Source organism: Astatotilapia calliptera, chromosome 23, assembly GCF_964374335.1.
Source record: "Astatotilapia calliptera chromosome 23, fAstCal68.1, whole genome shotgun sequence".
Taxonomy (NCBI): domain Eukaryota; kingdom Metazoa; phylum Chordata; class Actinopteri; order Cichliformes; family Cichlidae; genus Astatotilapia; species Astatotilapia calliptera.
This window is the reverse complement of record NC_137443.1, coordinates 13,491,630-13,504,432: the sequence shown is the minus strand read 5'-3', so window position 1 is coordinate 13,504,432 and position 12,803 is coordinate 13,491,630. Positions and strand designations below refer to the sequence as shown.

At 43.4% G+C, this 12,803-nt stretch overlaps 2 protein-coding genes and 1 long non-coding RNA gene across 3 annotated transcripts; 2 read left to right on the top strand and 1 right to left on the bottom strand.

Moving 5' to 3' along the window:
- Positions 1-281: 281 nt before the first annotated feature.
- On the top strand, positions 282-3,771 carry LOC113015743 (uncharacterized). Its single transcript, XM_026157950.2, has 8 exons — positions 282-578; positions 1,684-1,751; positions 1,823-1,980; positions 2,059-2,162; positions 2,479-2,640; positions 2,723-2,928; positions 3,098-3,177; positions 3,260-3,771. Exons 1-8 carry the CDS (start codon positions 420-422, stop codon positions 3,322-3,324), a joined length of 1,002 nt encoding a protein of 333 aa, XP_026013735.2. The 5' UTR covers positions 282-419; the 3' UTR covers positions 3,325-3,771.
- Positions 3,772-5,188: 1,417 nt separating this feature from the next.
- On the bottom strand, positions 5,189-12,614 carry LOC113015740 (basic immunoglobulin-like variable motif-containing protein). Its single transcript, XM_026157940.2, has 10 exons — positions 12,347-12,614; positions 9,515-10,057; positions 9,304-9,433; positions 7,355-7,450; positions 7,156-7,260; positions 6,978-7,072; positions 6,767-6,899; positions 5,886-5,969; positions 5,712-5,808; positions 5,189-5,633 (listed from the first exon to the last, which is right to left on the bottom strand). The coding sequence occupies exons 1-10, from the start codon at positions 12,375-12,377 to the stop codon at positions 5,337-5,339; spliced, it is 1,611 nt and encodes a 536-aa protein (XP_026013725.2). The 5' UTR covers positions 12,378-12,614; the 3' UTR covers positions 5,189-5,336.
- On the top strand, positions 7,334-9,509 carry LOC145424273 (uncharacterized). The gene is made up of 2 exons (XR_013905294.1): positions 7,334-7,495; positions 9,212-9,509. It is a non-coding gene; the product is annotated as an uncharacterized LOC145424273 (long non-coding RNA).
- Positions 12,615-12,803: the final 189 nt, after the last annotated feature.

Genomic DNA, 12,803 nt, shown 5'->3' with positions numbered 1-12,803 from the left:
TTGTTATTTGTTTTTATGCAGACCTTAAAATGTAATATATTAGTCATAAATGATTGGATGGATATCTTAAATTAAACTGTATACGTGATAATTATAAAGCAGTACAAAAGAAAAGCTGCGCTGTCTTGCTCCAGTGGTTGTTTATAAAGTAAAGGAGCGAGCAAGAATCGGATTCTGGTGAAATACAGTGTGCATTTATTGTGTAGGAGGACATCTAGTGGCGGTCTGCTGATGCTGCGAAGAAGAAGTTCAGTTTTGAGCGGCCATAAACGCACCTTCACTGTTACCCGGAAGGACAACATTATGAAACGTGAAGGATCTGATGTTGCACTTCACTCTCTTCTGTGTGAATAATTAAGCTGCCCGGTGGTGTTATTTCAGAGGAGTCAGCGTTAGTAACTTGACTGAATGATCTTCTTATGAAAAGCAGTGCAAAGAATTCTCCAGTAAATCTTTTAATAAAGTGTTGCTCCATGGGCTCCTCTGCTCTTCTCACACAAATGGTTAATGATGAAGGGCCATTGATCCTAGATGGTGGACTGGCAACTGATCTGGAAGCGCATGGAGCCAAACTGCAGGTAAATCATAAAAATAACCTGCAACAGGTCACCATTTTCTATTGATTAGACTAATTTAATTTCTCTCTGGAGATGTTTTGTGTCTATTTTTAATCCATGTCTGTATTTTGAAGTTGATGGCAGTAACATATCTATAAAAAAAAGGGTGGGACAAGGCCATGTGTCTGGGAACTGAGGAGAGCAGCTGCTGGACTTATCAGGAGAGGAATGTCATCCCATTTTGGTCTGATACAGGATTCTAGCTGCTCAGCAGTCCTGAATCTCCTTTGTTGTGTTTTTGGTTTCATGATGCTCCAGACGCTTTGCTTGATGAAAGGTCTGGACAACAGGCCTGCAGTTCAGCACTCAGACTCAGATTTGATGAAGTATGCTGTTTACCATCATCCTGCTGAAATACGCAAGGCCTTTCCTGAAAAAGACGTCACCTGAATGGGAGCATATGTGGCCCTGAGATGTCCAACCCACTGAAACCCAAGAGATTCAAAAGCGCACAAAACAAAACAGAAGTGTTTTTTCTTCTTACATTAAGTTTCTTTGTCTACAGCACATCTGTTTGTGAAGTTAGAAAAACTCTGTCCACTCCACCCGAGAAACTTCCAGTCGTCACCACACCTGCATTTCCTACACGTGCTGGTGAAACTTGTGCAACTTGGGACTTGTTAGTTGCTCACAATGCTTCACCTGGGATGTAGACTGCAGATATTCCCTACTTAGAATCACAGCTTGCTGAACTTTACAGAGTCAGTCAAACCTGAGCATCAAAGGCTCATCTGCGATCTGAGTGTACTCTGTATCTTTGCAGCAGAAAATACCTGCATAGTTTTGTATTTATTTTCAGAGAGATGGTTAAATGACCTGAATATATCCTCTGGCCTTGTTCTCACGGCCTCTCTGTGACTGTGAGCTACTTGTTTTTCACAGCTTTTATTTTTTTTTCATTGTATTATCTTTACTGAATTTCCCAAATCTGCCCTCTTGAGAAATATAAAGTACGTAAACAGGTGAATAATATTTTTATCTGGTCTTTACAGATCAAATATAAGATTTTTTTTATTAATGTGAATCTGGACTGAAATTCGTGTGTGTGTGTGTGTTACATATGCAGGGAGACCCTCTGTGGAGCGCCAGGCTTTTGCACACTGCTCCTCAGGCCATAAGAGATGCTCATTACAGGTGTGTCTATGCAAAAAATGTTGGTAAATACAAATCAATCAGCACTTAATGTATACACTTTGTGTGAACAGGTTCCTCCTCAGTGGTGCTGATGTCATCACGACAGCCACATACCAGGCAAGTATCCCAGGATTCATCAGCCACCTGGAGGTGAGCGCTGAACGCGCCAGAGAGCTGCTGATGTCCGGAGTTCATCTGGCCAAAGAGACGGTGAAGAGGTTTGAGTCAGGTAGGAGAGCTTACGCTGAGCTGAGCCGACTCTTGCTGTAAACTGTGATATAATCTCACTGTTTATTTCTCTGTAAAGGGAAGAGACGCCCCCTGGTGGCAGGCTCTGTGGGGCCGTACGGGGCCTTTCTCCACGATGGCTCGGAGTACACTGGCGCTTACGCAGAGCAGATGAGTGTTGAAGTAGGTACCCCTCAGCCACCTACTGGACTTTATGCCTGCTTTGAGAAGATTACCCAGAATAGTTGTTTATATCTCCGGTTCTGGTTCTGTTTATATTTTCGGTTCATTTCATGAAAAATCATTAAGTACCTCCTTTTTTGGGACAATAACTTCAGTATATTTAATGACACTATGACACTTTTTACCTTAATACTATGGCTACTTTCAGAATTACAAACAAAATTGAAGCATTTTGAGTACAACAGAGATCTATATGACATTTTAATTGTAAAACACATTTAAGCTGTGTACACTTGTGTCTTTAATCTATTTGAAGGAGCTTAAAGTTTGGCACAGGCCTCAGGTTGACTGCTTAGCAGCTGCGGGAGTTGATCTGATCGCCTTTGAGACAATCCCGAGCATCAAAGAGGCGGAGGCTGTGGTGGAGCTGCTGAGGGAGTTTCCAAACTCAAAAGCCTGGCTGTCGTTCTCCTGTAAGGTAATCGCTGCCCGTGAACAGCGATGACGAAAGATCCATATTAGTTCGTTGTTAGTCACACAATGACTCGCCTCGCCATCAGGACGAGAAGCGTATATCGGACGGCAGCCTGTTCGCTGACGCCATGCGGGTCGCCGAGAGATCCACGCAGCTGCTCGCTGTGGGAGTCAACTGCTGTCCTCCAGACGTGGTGGAGTCGCTGCTGGACTCTGCTGGACCGCTGCACGTCTCAAACATGAGCTGGGTGGTGTACCCTAACAGCGGAGAGGAGTGGGACACTGAGCGGGGGTGGGTCTGAAGCTAAATTAACACACTAAGTCTAAACGCCTCACATCAACGTTTACATTCTGTAAATACAACATAAAGCTACCATAAAAACTTGATTCCTTAAAGAGAAAAAGGAAAATCTGCTAAATATCTGTGTGGATTCAGTAAAGGATCTTTTTTTCATTCAAAGGTGGCAAACATCAGGAAAACCATCAGGATGGACGCCTGATCTGAGCCACATGTGGGTGAAGCAGGGCGCTGCTCTGATAGGTGAGCTCAGCTGCTTTCTCTTATACTCAGTCTTTTTCTGTTTTGCAGCATTTTCTCTGAGCAGCTCTTCTCTGTCTTACAGGGGGATGCTGTCGTATCGGCCCTGCTCACATAGCAGAGCTAAGACAGCAGTTAAAGGGGCGTTGAACCTCCAGCCTCTGCAGAGAGGCCTCAAAACTTGGCTGCCTACAAGAACAGGACAAGCTGAAGGAGGCAGAAACCTGTCACTGCTGACTTTCTGCAAATTATAATGAAATCTGTGATTGATTACATGATGCTGGTGACTAAGACTTTCATGGTAAAAAGGGTTCTACATGCTTTATTTGACATGAAATGAGACTGTGAATAAGCCGTGTGAATAAAAGCAACACCGGAAGAGTCACAATAAATGTTAAACAAAAAAGAAATACGAATGCTGCAGGAATTCTTAAAAATCCCATTTTATTGTAAAATAAGTCAATAAATAAACCACTACATCAAACCCACTTAGGTACACAATGACTGTGTGTGTGGGTCAGAGACAAACGGACCCACAAAAGGTGCAAAGAAACATGTAAAGGAACTGCTCGTGTCTGAAATAAACCATGAGTGTCACTCGGAGTGTCCAAAGTTTCTACAGCTCCTGTGTTTAAACACCAGGATTGTCTACCGTCCCCCCGGAGATTTCACGAAACACAACACAACGCCAGCAGCTTTCACGATACTTTAACTGGACGAGCCGCTGAACGCCAGGTGAGAAACGATCCCACCTCCTGTACCTGTACGATGAGCTGCGTCTGAAAGAATGTACAGTGGATGTGTCGGTGCAGCTCAGATTAAACCTGCAGAAACGTGTCTGTGATGAGCGGCAACGCCGTGAGGTTTGCTTTGAGTGGGTCCGACTTCTCAAAGCTCCTTTTATTTATTATTTATAGATTTATTCATTTATGATCTGCGGCCAAATCTCTTGCGGGAATGATTACAGCAAACCAAAGCATCCTCCCTGTTTCTATTAGAAGAAAACGTTCTGCTGGGATATTCTGCAGAAGTGTTGCACGTTTTCTGATTGGTCAAATATTTGAGCTTTTCGCAACAGGTGGCTACAAATGAGTTTATTAATTTCAGTTCTTCTGCTGCGTCTCGACACAACAACACAGAGCTACTGAAGAAATTCGGCTGCTGCCAATCCACATTTCCACAGACCGAAGAACCAAACTTGCCGTAGTGTTACAAAGAGAAAGTTGAGACGATTTACATGGGAAACATGTACTTGAGAATTATTTCTGAATTTTTACTCACTCAACACTCAACCTTTTTCCAGAGGAAATAACTGTAACTGGTTCAATGTCGCCCCGGTTAGAAGGACGCAGACGACTGATGGCCTCAAAGTTTACTTCGTTAGTTTGTCGGTTTACTGCTTCAGACTGAAAACACAAGGCTGGAAAACCATTTCAAGTTACTGCTGACCTGAAAGCTGCACGCAATGCTACATGGGCCAGAAATTTCATGTGGATCAGTCATGGAACTGCCTCTGTAATGATTGCGAAGCAGCTGTCTCCATATTGCTTGTCTTCACTGCTAAAGGACAAAGTGAGCAAAGAAAAAGGATATGGCCACAGGAGACAAACAAGAAGTGAAAACACCCTAAAGAGAGTATCTGCTTCAAAGCACTAAAATGAGCTGAACATGTGGTAGTCTTAAATATTCAAAAAAGACTCTTGTGATTTCTGTAAAGCTTCTACTGTCAATAAATTCAATAAAAACTGCTTCCTGGTCACTTCCCTCTATAGGTTTTTAACTGGGAGGAGACCCCCTAGCAGACCCATATCTCATTTTGACTGGGAACACCTTGGGATGCCGCAGGGGGAACGGGAAAGGTCACTGGGAAAAAGGATATCTGGCATAACCTGCTGAGCCTAGAAGTGACCCGACTTTGGATAAGCAGAAGAAATGGATGCATCGAGCAGTTTTAGGAGATGATTTTAAAAAAAATGAAACTACGTATCTGAGCTGTTTTTGGACATTTAAAGAGTCCTAACGCTTCACTAACAGTGCATTTTGGTGTTTTCATGCCGTTTATTAACAGTAAACTGCAGAAAACCCCAGACCTATTCTTTAACTTCATAACTTCACTACTGTTTAGATACTCAGTCCTCATCCTGCTCATCCCTAAGAACCTTTCAGTCTGTGATGTCTTCTTCGAGGTCGCTGTCGGGCGAGCTGCGCTGTCTGTACTCCGTGCTGTTGGACAGGCGTTTCCAGCTGGTGTCTTTCTGGCTTCCCATGCTGTGCGAGCGTCCCAGCTGGGCCATCCGCTTGGCTGACGTCCTCTCTTCGCTGTCGTCGCTCGCGTGGGCCCTTTCCGTGGCAGATTGGTGAAAGTCGTGCCGCAGGTTTTCCAAATTCAGCGCCCAGGGGCCAAGCTTCTGCCAGTTGACCCTCTGGAAGGCCATGATGCAGTGCAGGTTTCCACCTACCTGCGAATGAAGAAGCCTTTTAGTTATTCACCATCTCAGACACACAAACATTTAAACAGCTGGTCTGAGAATTGGAACCTTTTTGGTTTTGCGGCGCTGAATCCCCCTCTCTGTGTGGCGAATGTCCAGGTATTCTGGATTTTGGGTGTTGAGGTCAGTCACGATATCCAGCCACCTGCAGAGAGAACTTCCTGTTAAACTGCTTAACAGCAGCAGACGTGGAAATGGAGTAAAAACTGAACAGAAACATACTTTTTACAATGAATAGCCGGATGTTTTCTGCTGGGTTCCCCGATTAAGATCCAGTATTCCATTTCGTTAGTGGGAAGAGCGCCCCTTCACAGAAAACAGGACAACATCTGTTACTAAAAACTAGTCAACTAATTTGTTAATATTTTCATATGGTGACATTAAGAATGTAAAGTCTCTTGTTTAAGTCCATAAGATTTTACATCTCAGGACATAATAAAAAAATCAGCTGCTCCTCAGAGGGTCATAAAATTAGGTAAATTAAGTTTTTTAAAGTGTGCTTTCATGGATTTAACCTTTAACATGCTTATTGTGGCCTGTAGAGTTATGGAGTTTCTCTGAGCACTGCAGGGTTTGAGCATGGAGTGAATATGCTGGGATGTCCACTCCTGGGAAGACTTAGCACACACCTGAATGTGCCGAAGCCTCTGCTTTTAAAGAGGTGTTCACACTTCCTGAGCACCTCTAAGAATAAACAGTTTCCTGTTACTTACCCTCTAATTCAAGTCAAGACTTTGTCCTCAGGACTGCAAAGAGTCCCATTAAAACGTCTTTTTCACGCAGCCAAAAGATTAAATAAAATCTCTAACAAACGTAAACTTACAGCAAACAATGCAACAAAGAAATATGACAAAACAAAACAACTCTACACAAAAAGAAATAAGCTAAATTAAAAAGTTTAAAAAATTAAAAAAAAAAATGAACGAGCATCATCAAGTAAATATCTACATAAAATAAAATGAGCCTTTAATGTGGATCAATGCAGTAAACCGAAACCTCATTCATTATATTTTGTGCAGGGGCTAGCAGAAAAATCTCAAAACACAGCTTTTAGCGAGCACTGATCTAAATGAGCAGTTCTAACTGCTGTGACGTGGCGTTACCTGTACGCCTTTGCTGCTTTGAGCGGCGTGGCTTCGAACCCCACGGGGCAAAAGTAGTGGTTCTGACAGTGGTAAATGTAGGCCATGGATTCGTCCTTCAGGCCTTGTGTCAGTTTCATCAGAGCTCCTTCAGCTGAAAAGAAGAACGAGTTTAATCACTCAAGCTGCACATCTGTAAGAATAACAGCGCTGAGTGGGTCAGCTGACTCGCCTGTTTCTCCTGCTGTCTTGTGCTTTCCGTGTGGTTTGTACAGAATATAGGAGCAACCTCGCACTCGGAAGTTGTCGTTGATTTGTCTGAACCACCTGTGAGGAAAACGCACTGACTGCAGACCTGCGCACTCTTTAGATTTTTTTTTTTTAAAGTAAAAGACGGAAGGTTTGTGTACCGCATCAGTGTAGCGTTGCCGGTGAAGGGACCAAACTTGATTTCTTCAAACGGCGGCTGAAACCCCAGAATATGCAGAGCTTCCTCCTGAGAGATGGGTGGCAGACTGGCAATGCAAACAAACATTTACACCTTTTATTCATCGCCCACACTTCATAAGCTGATTTTTTTTTTTATGAGATAAGATGCAGGCTGCTCACTTTCCTGCGCCAAGCGTGCTGTACAGGAAGTTCCAGCAGGAAACCAGCGAGGAGATCCCACAAGACGTCTTATACTGTGGCCGACTGATGCAGTACCTGCAGAAAAATGGATTATAACACAAAAGACAGACTTCTGTTAAGGTAACGGGTCCTCTCCGAAAGAAGACAAGAGCTTCTGGAGAATCACCGGGGTTGCAATGAAAATACTTTTTTATGTGGGGTTTAATTTCTTCAAGTATTCATATTGGTTTATCAAAATTGCCAGAAATAACAGGAAATGCTGGATTACAGTAGGAAGGTAACAAATATTCACTGCCTTAAATCAATGTGCAACCATTCAGCAGAATGGCAGAGTCTTACTCCAGAAAAAACCCGGAGGACAGAGGCAAACATTTGGCACTGCCCTCACAGCTTTCAGTCATCCGCCTGTGCAATTACAATTTCAGATAAATGAACACTTCTAGATGCAGCTGTCACAGCCACAGCGACAACAAAACGAGACAGCCGTTGTGCTGTGAAAGAAAAACTCATTCAAATAAACACAAATGCGCTGACCGTGTCCTCGCTCTTTGGTTTCAAAACTTTACTGCCCTTCTTTAGTAAATCCTGACCCCAGGGGACAAAAAAGGGCATTGAGCTGGCTCTAAAGCTCTGCAGTGAAAATGGAGAGTGCAGAGAGTCAAATCAATCTCTCCCCTTTTATCTCAGACAATCAAATGTTTCCATCCATCCTCTACATGACTGCCATCTTGTGGCCACAGTCAGCAGTTGTCGCTAAAGCTGCGCTTATTTCATGCACAATGGAGACCATAGCTCCCTCTGTTATATAGTCGTGTCCGTCTCCCAGTAACACTGACCGGAGGAGCTTTTTTCTGATGGTTTGCATATGCACATTTTGGACAAACCTCTCGTCTGGTCTGATGGGAAACAAGAATGCAAGGGAAGCAACCCCGGCTCTGCTTTCACTGCTCTGATATCAATTATGATTGACCCTTTGTGTGGAAACACAGCTTAGTGGTGGAGTAGCAAGTAAAAGAGCTTCAGTGATTTACCGTCGGCGAATCACCTCAGCCGACATGTGTGATGTAGAGAAGATGAAGTTTGAAAAGGATGTTAATAACTCCTTTAGTACATTAGCAAGGGAAGCTATAACCATAATGGACATAATGGACAGTGGCGCTGACCATGTCTGGTCTAATAAAACAGGCAAGCTGAGCAGGTGCAGGCTCAGCAGCACTTTCAGAATAGCATCTATAAAAATCTCTAAACGTAATAGGTTTAACCAGCTGTTTTGCCAACACTCCACCAACATTTTCCATCCATATTTTAATCCCCCGATAGATATTGACCATTAACCACGTCACACAACACTCAACGCTTTTAATTCAGATTATTTTTTTGTGATTAATATTTTCATATACTTTTGTAGACCTGTATTTATCAGCTCATTAACTTTTTTAGAGATCATCGCAAACATGTGATGTTGGACATTAAACATTAAACAGAATAACTATTTACAATGCGCTCAACCTTAAACATACACAGCAGTTATATGTTTAAGGTAATATAAATAATACACGATTTAACACAGAGAGAGAACATTATTCTGTAGAGTGATTATTTTTACTTTTGATATTTTAGGCACAACTTTCCAATAAAACAGTTTCATGTATACTGAGGTGTTTTCATAGTGTTTTATTGGTTCTTTTCCTAAACAGATAGTAGATACAAAAATGTGAAGATGTCCATGTAGAGTGAAAATAAACAGCATGAATGGTATGTTTTAATCTGATCCAGTTTATCTTGTTAAATAGTGAGTAAATAGTAAAGAGAGATGTTTTTTGTTTGTGTGTACAGGGAGATGGAGGGGATGGTCTCTGCTTTCCTTTCTGTAAAAGTCACTGCACGAACATGGAGGAAATGAAAATGGAGGCTAAATATAACATTACCATCTTCTGAGGTCGAGCACTTTCCTCTGTTTGATCTCCTCCAGTGAGGCGTGAGGAGGGACATCTTGCAGGTTCCTGCTGGGTCTGTCGGATGACTTCATCTTCTTAGCGCCGCATTTCTTACCATTGCCTGAAAAAGTGTTTCAAAAAACATCAAAGTGTGACATCATGTAAACCAAACTGATTAAATTCACTTCCAGACCTTTCTTACTTGCTCTTATTTTCCTTGTATATGCAGTGTTGAAGTCTGCTGTGTCAATCTCCCAGGCCAAAATAGGCTTGGACACGTCCTCCATGTCACAGTCCTCGCCTGCCCCCCCACGGGAACCTCCAGTGTGTGCGGCACTGAGCTCTGTGGAGGGTTTGGGCTTTACACGTGGGGATCCGTCATCCTGCTTCTTTGAGAGCGCGTCCCTGCCTGTGTTTGGGGGGCAGTACACGGAGGCAGCCTGGTTTAAGAGGGCATAATCAGAGCAGACTGTGTAGAACTTCTCACGGGAGTGTGTGACCGGGCAGGTCCACGGCAGGTGGAGCTCAGCACTAGAAGCCCGCCTCACCCTCGCGGCATCCCGGGCCAGGGACCGAATCAGGCTGTGCTCCTCCTCCCTGTCTGCGGTCCGCTGCAGCCCTGATGGCTCCGCAGACCCAGACAGGTTTGTTCCCTGACCCTCTGAGGTGTTAGGCATCGAGCGGCCGCTAAGCTGACTGGCAACAGAACCGGACGAGACGGAACGCGATGATGGAGAAGTGACCTCTGCAGGGAAAAAAGGAGGTTATTCAAAATATATGAGAAGAAGATGAAAGTGCAGAGATAGAGACCTCACACTGCACTCAGATAGGAGAAATCAGTCAGCTAATAGTTTTATCTGACACAGAAACATCTGTATTACATCAGGATAGCTCAGCTCTGCTGCCACAAACACAGACACAGGGGAATCTTACATATGTTACATATCACAACAGATTTTTATTCACCAAGCTCTTTCTGTGTATTTGTTCTCCCTCTCCTTCTTCTTTGTAATTTTTACCACACTGAGCTTGTCTTCCATTACTGTATTTTATTTTACCAAACTATTCTACTTTACTTTTGCCTTTTTGTTGCACGTGATGTTTAATATTTTAATATTTTTGCTTCTGTGAAAGGAATTTGCATCCAATCACCTGCCTTCAAATGTATTTGGATCATACATTGGAGAGAATGCAGAACCAAAAAGCTCCTGAAACACATGAACCAACTTTCTTAGTCTAACAGTTACCATAACTAGCAAAATCCATCATTATCAAAAATTTCCAGTGGACTTTTCAACAAGATTGCTTAATAATAAAATAATTAAGTCCTACAGAGTGAGGGGATGCCTGAGGAATGGAGAAGAAGTGCACTGGTACTGATTTTCAAGAACAAGGGTGATGTGCAGAGCTCCACACCATGAAGCTGTGGGAAAGAGTTGTTGAAGCTAGGTTAAGTAGCAGCAGTATGCCTTCATGCTGAGAAAGAGCTCTACAGATGTAATGTGTGCTTAGGGAGTGTTGATGGGGGAGTACAGAAAAGGTCAGAAGGAGATTGACGGTCTCTGCATGGATCAGAGAAAGGATATTATAAGGCGCCAAAAGAGGAACTGCATAAGGAAGTCAGGAGTGGCAGAAAAGTATGTTAAGGTCGTGCAGGACATGTATGAGGACAGCGAGACAGTGGGGAGATGTGTGTTAGGAGTGACAGATGGGTTCAAGTTGGGGGTGAGATTAAATTTTTTTCAGTGGTGATGGAGAGGCTGATGGATGAGGTCAGGCAGGAGTTTGCAGATGACACTGATCCGTAGTGATCAAGTGGAGTCTGCAGAGGTGGAAGTCTAATGAAAGACTTCTTTAAGTTGCTTGAAGACGTTTCATCTCTCATCCGAGAAGCTTCTTCAGTTCTAGGGTCAAATGGTGGAGAGTCCCAGATTTAAACCCTGTGGGAGTATCCCCCCAAGAGGGACAAAAGGACCCCCTAATGATCCTCTACCCAATCACATGAGCCAAGGTGTGAAAACGGGTGTAGGTCATAATCAGCCAAGGTTTCGGGTGAGCTCATTGTGAAACCTAGCCCCACCCTATCATGTGATTTCCTGAGGTCATATGGCCCAGGATGTGAGTGGGCGTTAAGGCGTCTGGGAAGGGAACTCAAAACTGGATTATAGATGGCAGACAGTTGGTGTCGTAAGCCACCGCCTTTGTTCAAAGATGGTCGCTCACAGTGGACATAAATGGCTTCTTTTACTCCTCTTTCAAACCATCCATCTTCTCTGTCCAAAATATGAACACTGGCATTTTCGAAAGAGTGACCTTTGTTCTTTAGATGCAGATGGACTGCTGAGTCTTGTCACGTGGAGGTGGCTCTTATATGTTGTGCCATGCGTTGGTGAAGTGGCAGCAGAGGTGGAAGTATATACTGGAGAGAGGATGAATGGAGATCCGTAAAAGCAAGCCTGAATACATGTTTGTGGATGAAAGAGAGACGGATGGAGCACAGGTAACGAAGATAGATCGGTTTAAATAACTGGGGTAACTAACTCTCTCGACTGCGGACGAGAGAGGTGAAGACAGGAGAGCAGCAAGAGTGAGAGGGAAGGTTTACAAGATGGTAATGAGACCTGCTTTCATGTATGGTTTGGAGACAGGAGGTAGAGCTGAAGATGCTCAGATCTTCATTGGAAGGGATGGTGGACAAACATGAAGCAGATATCAAAAAAGAAATTTTATAGACAAAGTAGAGTGTTAATAGGCAGAGGGTCTTATACAATTGTAAAGCAAGCTAGCTCCTTCATTTATATACAGTCTTTAAATCGTCCCCCTGGCAAACCCAGTGTTGGTCCACGTTAACGAAAACACCTGAAACTATGAACATAACAAATTCCAAAGACATAATCCTGAATGTCACTTGTCAGGCTCACGGAGAGACAAACAAGCACTGTTCCTCTTAGCCTTTAGCCTACAATGAGTCACCTATCATAGAAACAGACAGCATGGCTCTTGATATCCACCTAAACATTAACTAACGGTTCACCTGTAAAGCTGCTGCGATCACCCACAAACATCCAATTTGGTTAGCGGACGTAAACACGCCCAGCCGTCATTTTCAGCATCACAGATAGACTCATAAAATCTTCAGTAATGACCACCCTTGGCGGGGAGGCGGAAAAAGATAAAGCTGAGAGCAAACTACCAAATCGCCGCACACATTAGCACGAAAAATGTGGAAAATAGCCGAAAATAAGCAACAAACGTCGTCCTTCTGACCCGCAGCCTCTTCCTGAGCAGGTCCATCGGACTATACCATTCTGAGGAGCAACCGGGAGGAAGGGAAATATCAACGTTGTTAAATTCTTATAAGATTGTTAAAAAAACAAAAACAGAAAGTTTAAATGAGCAAAAACACTTTTCATCGCACACATGTGTATGTTATTGCACTGCATTAAATTTACTACATATTTGGACGTGTCCAGTTGGCGCCTCCTCTTCCC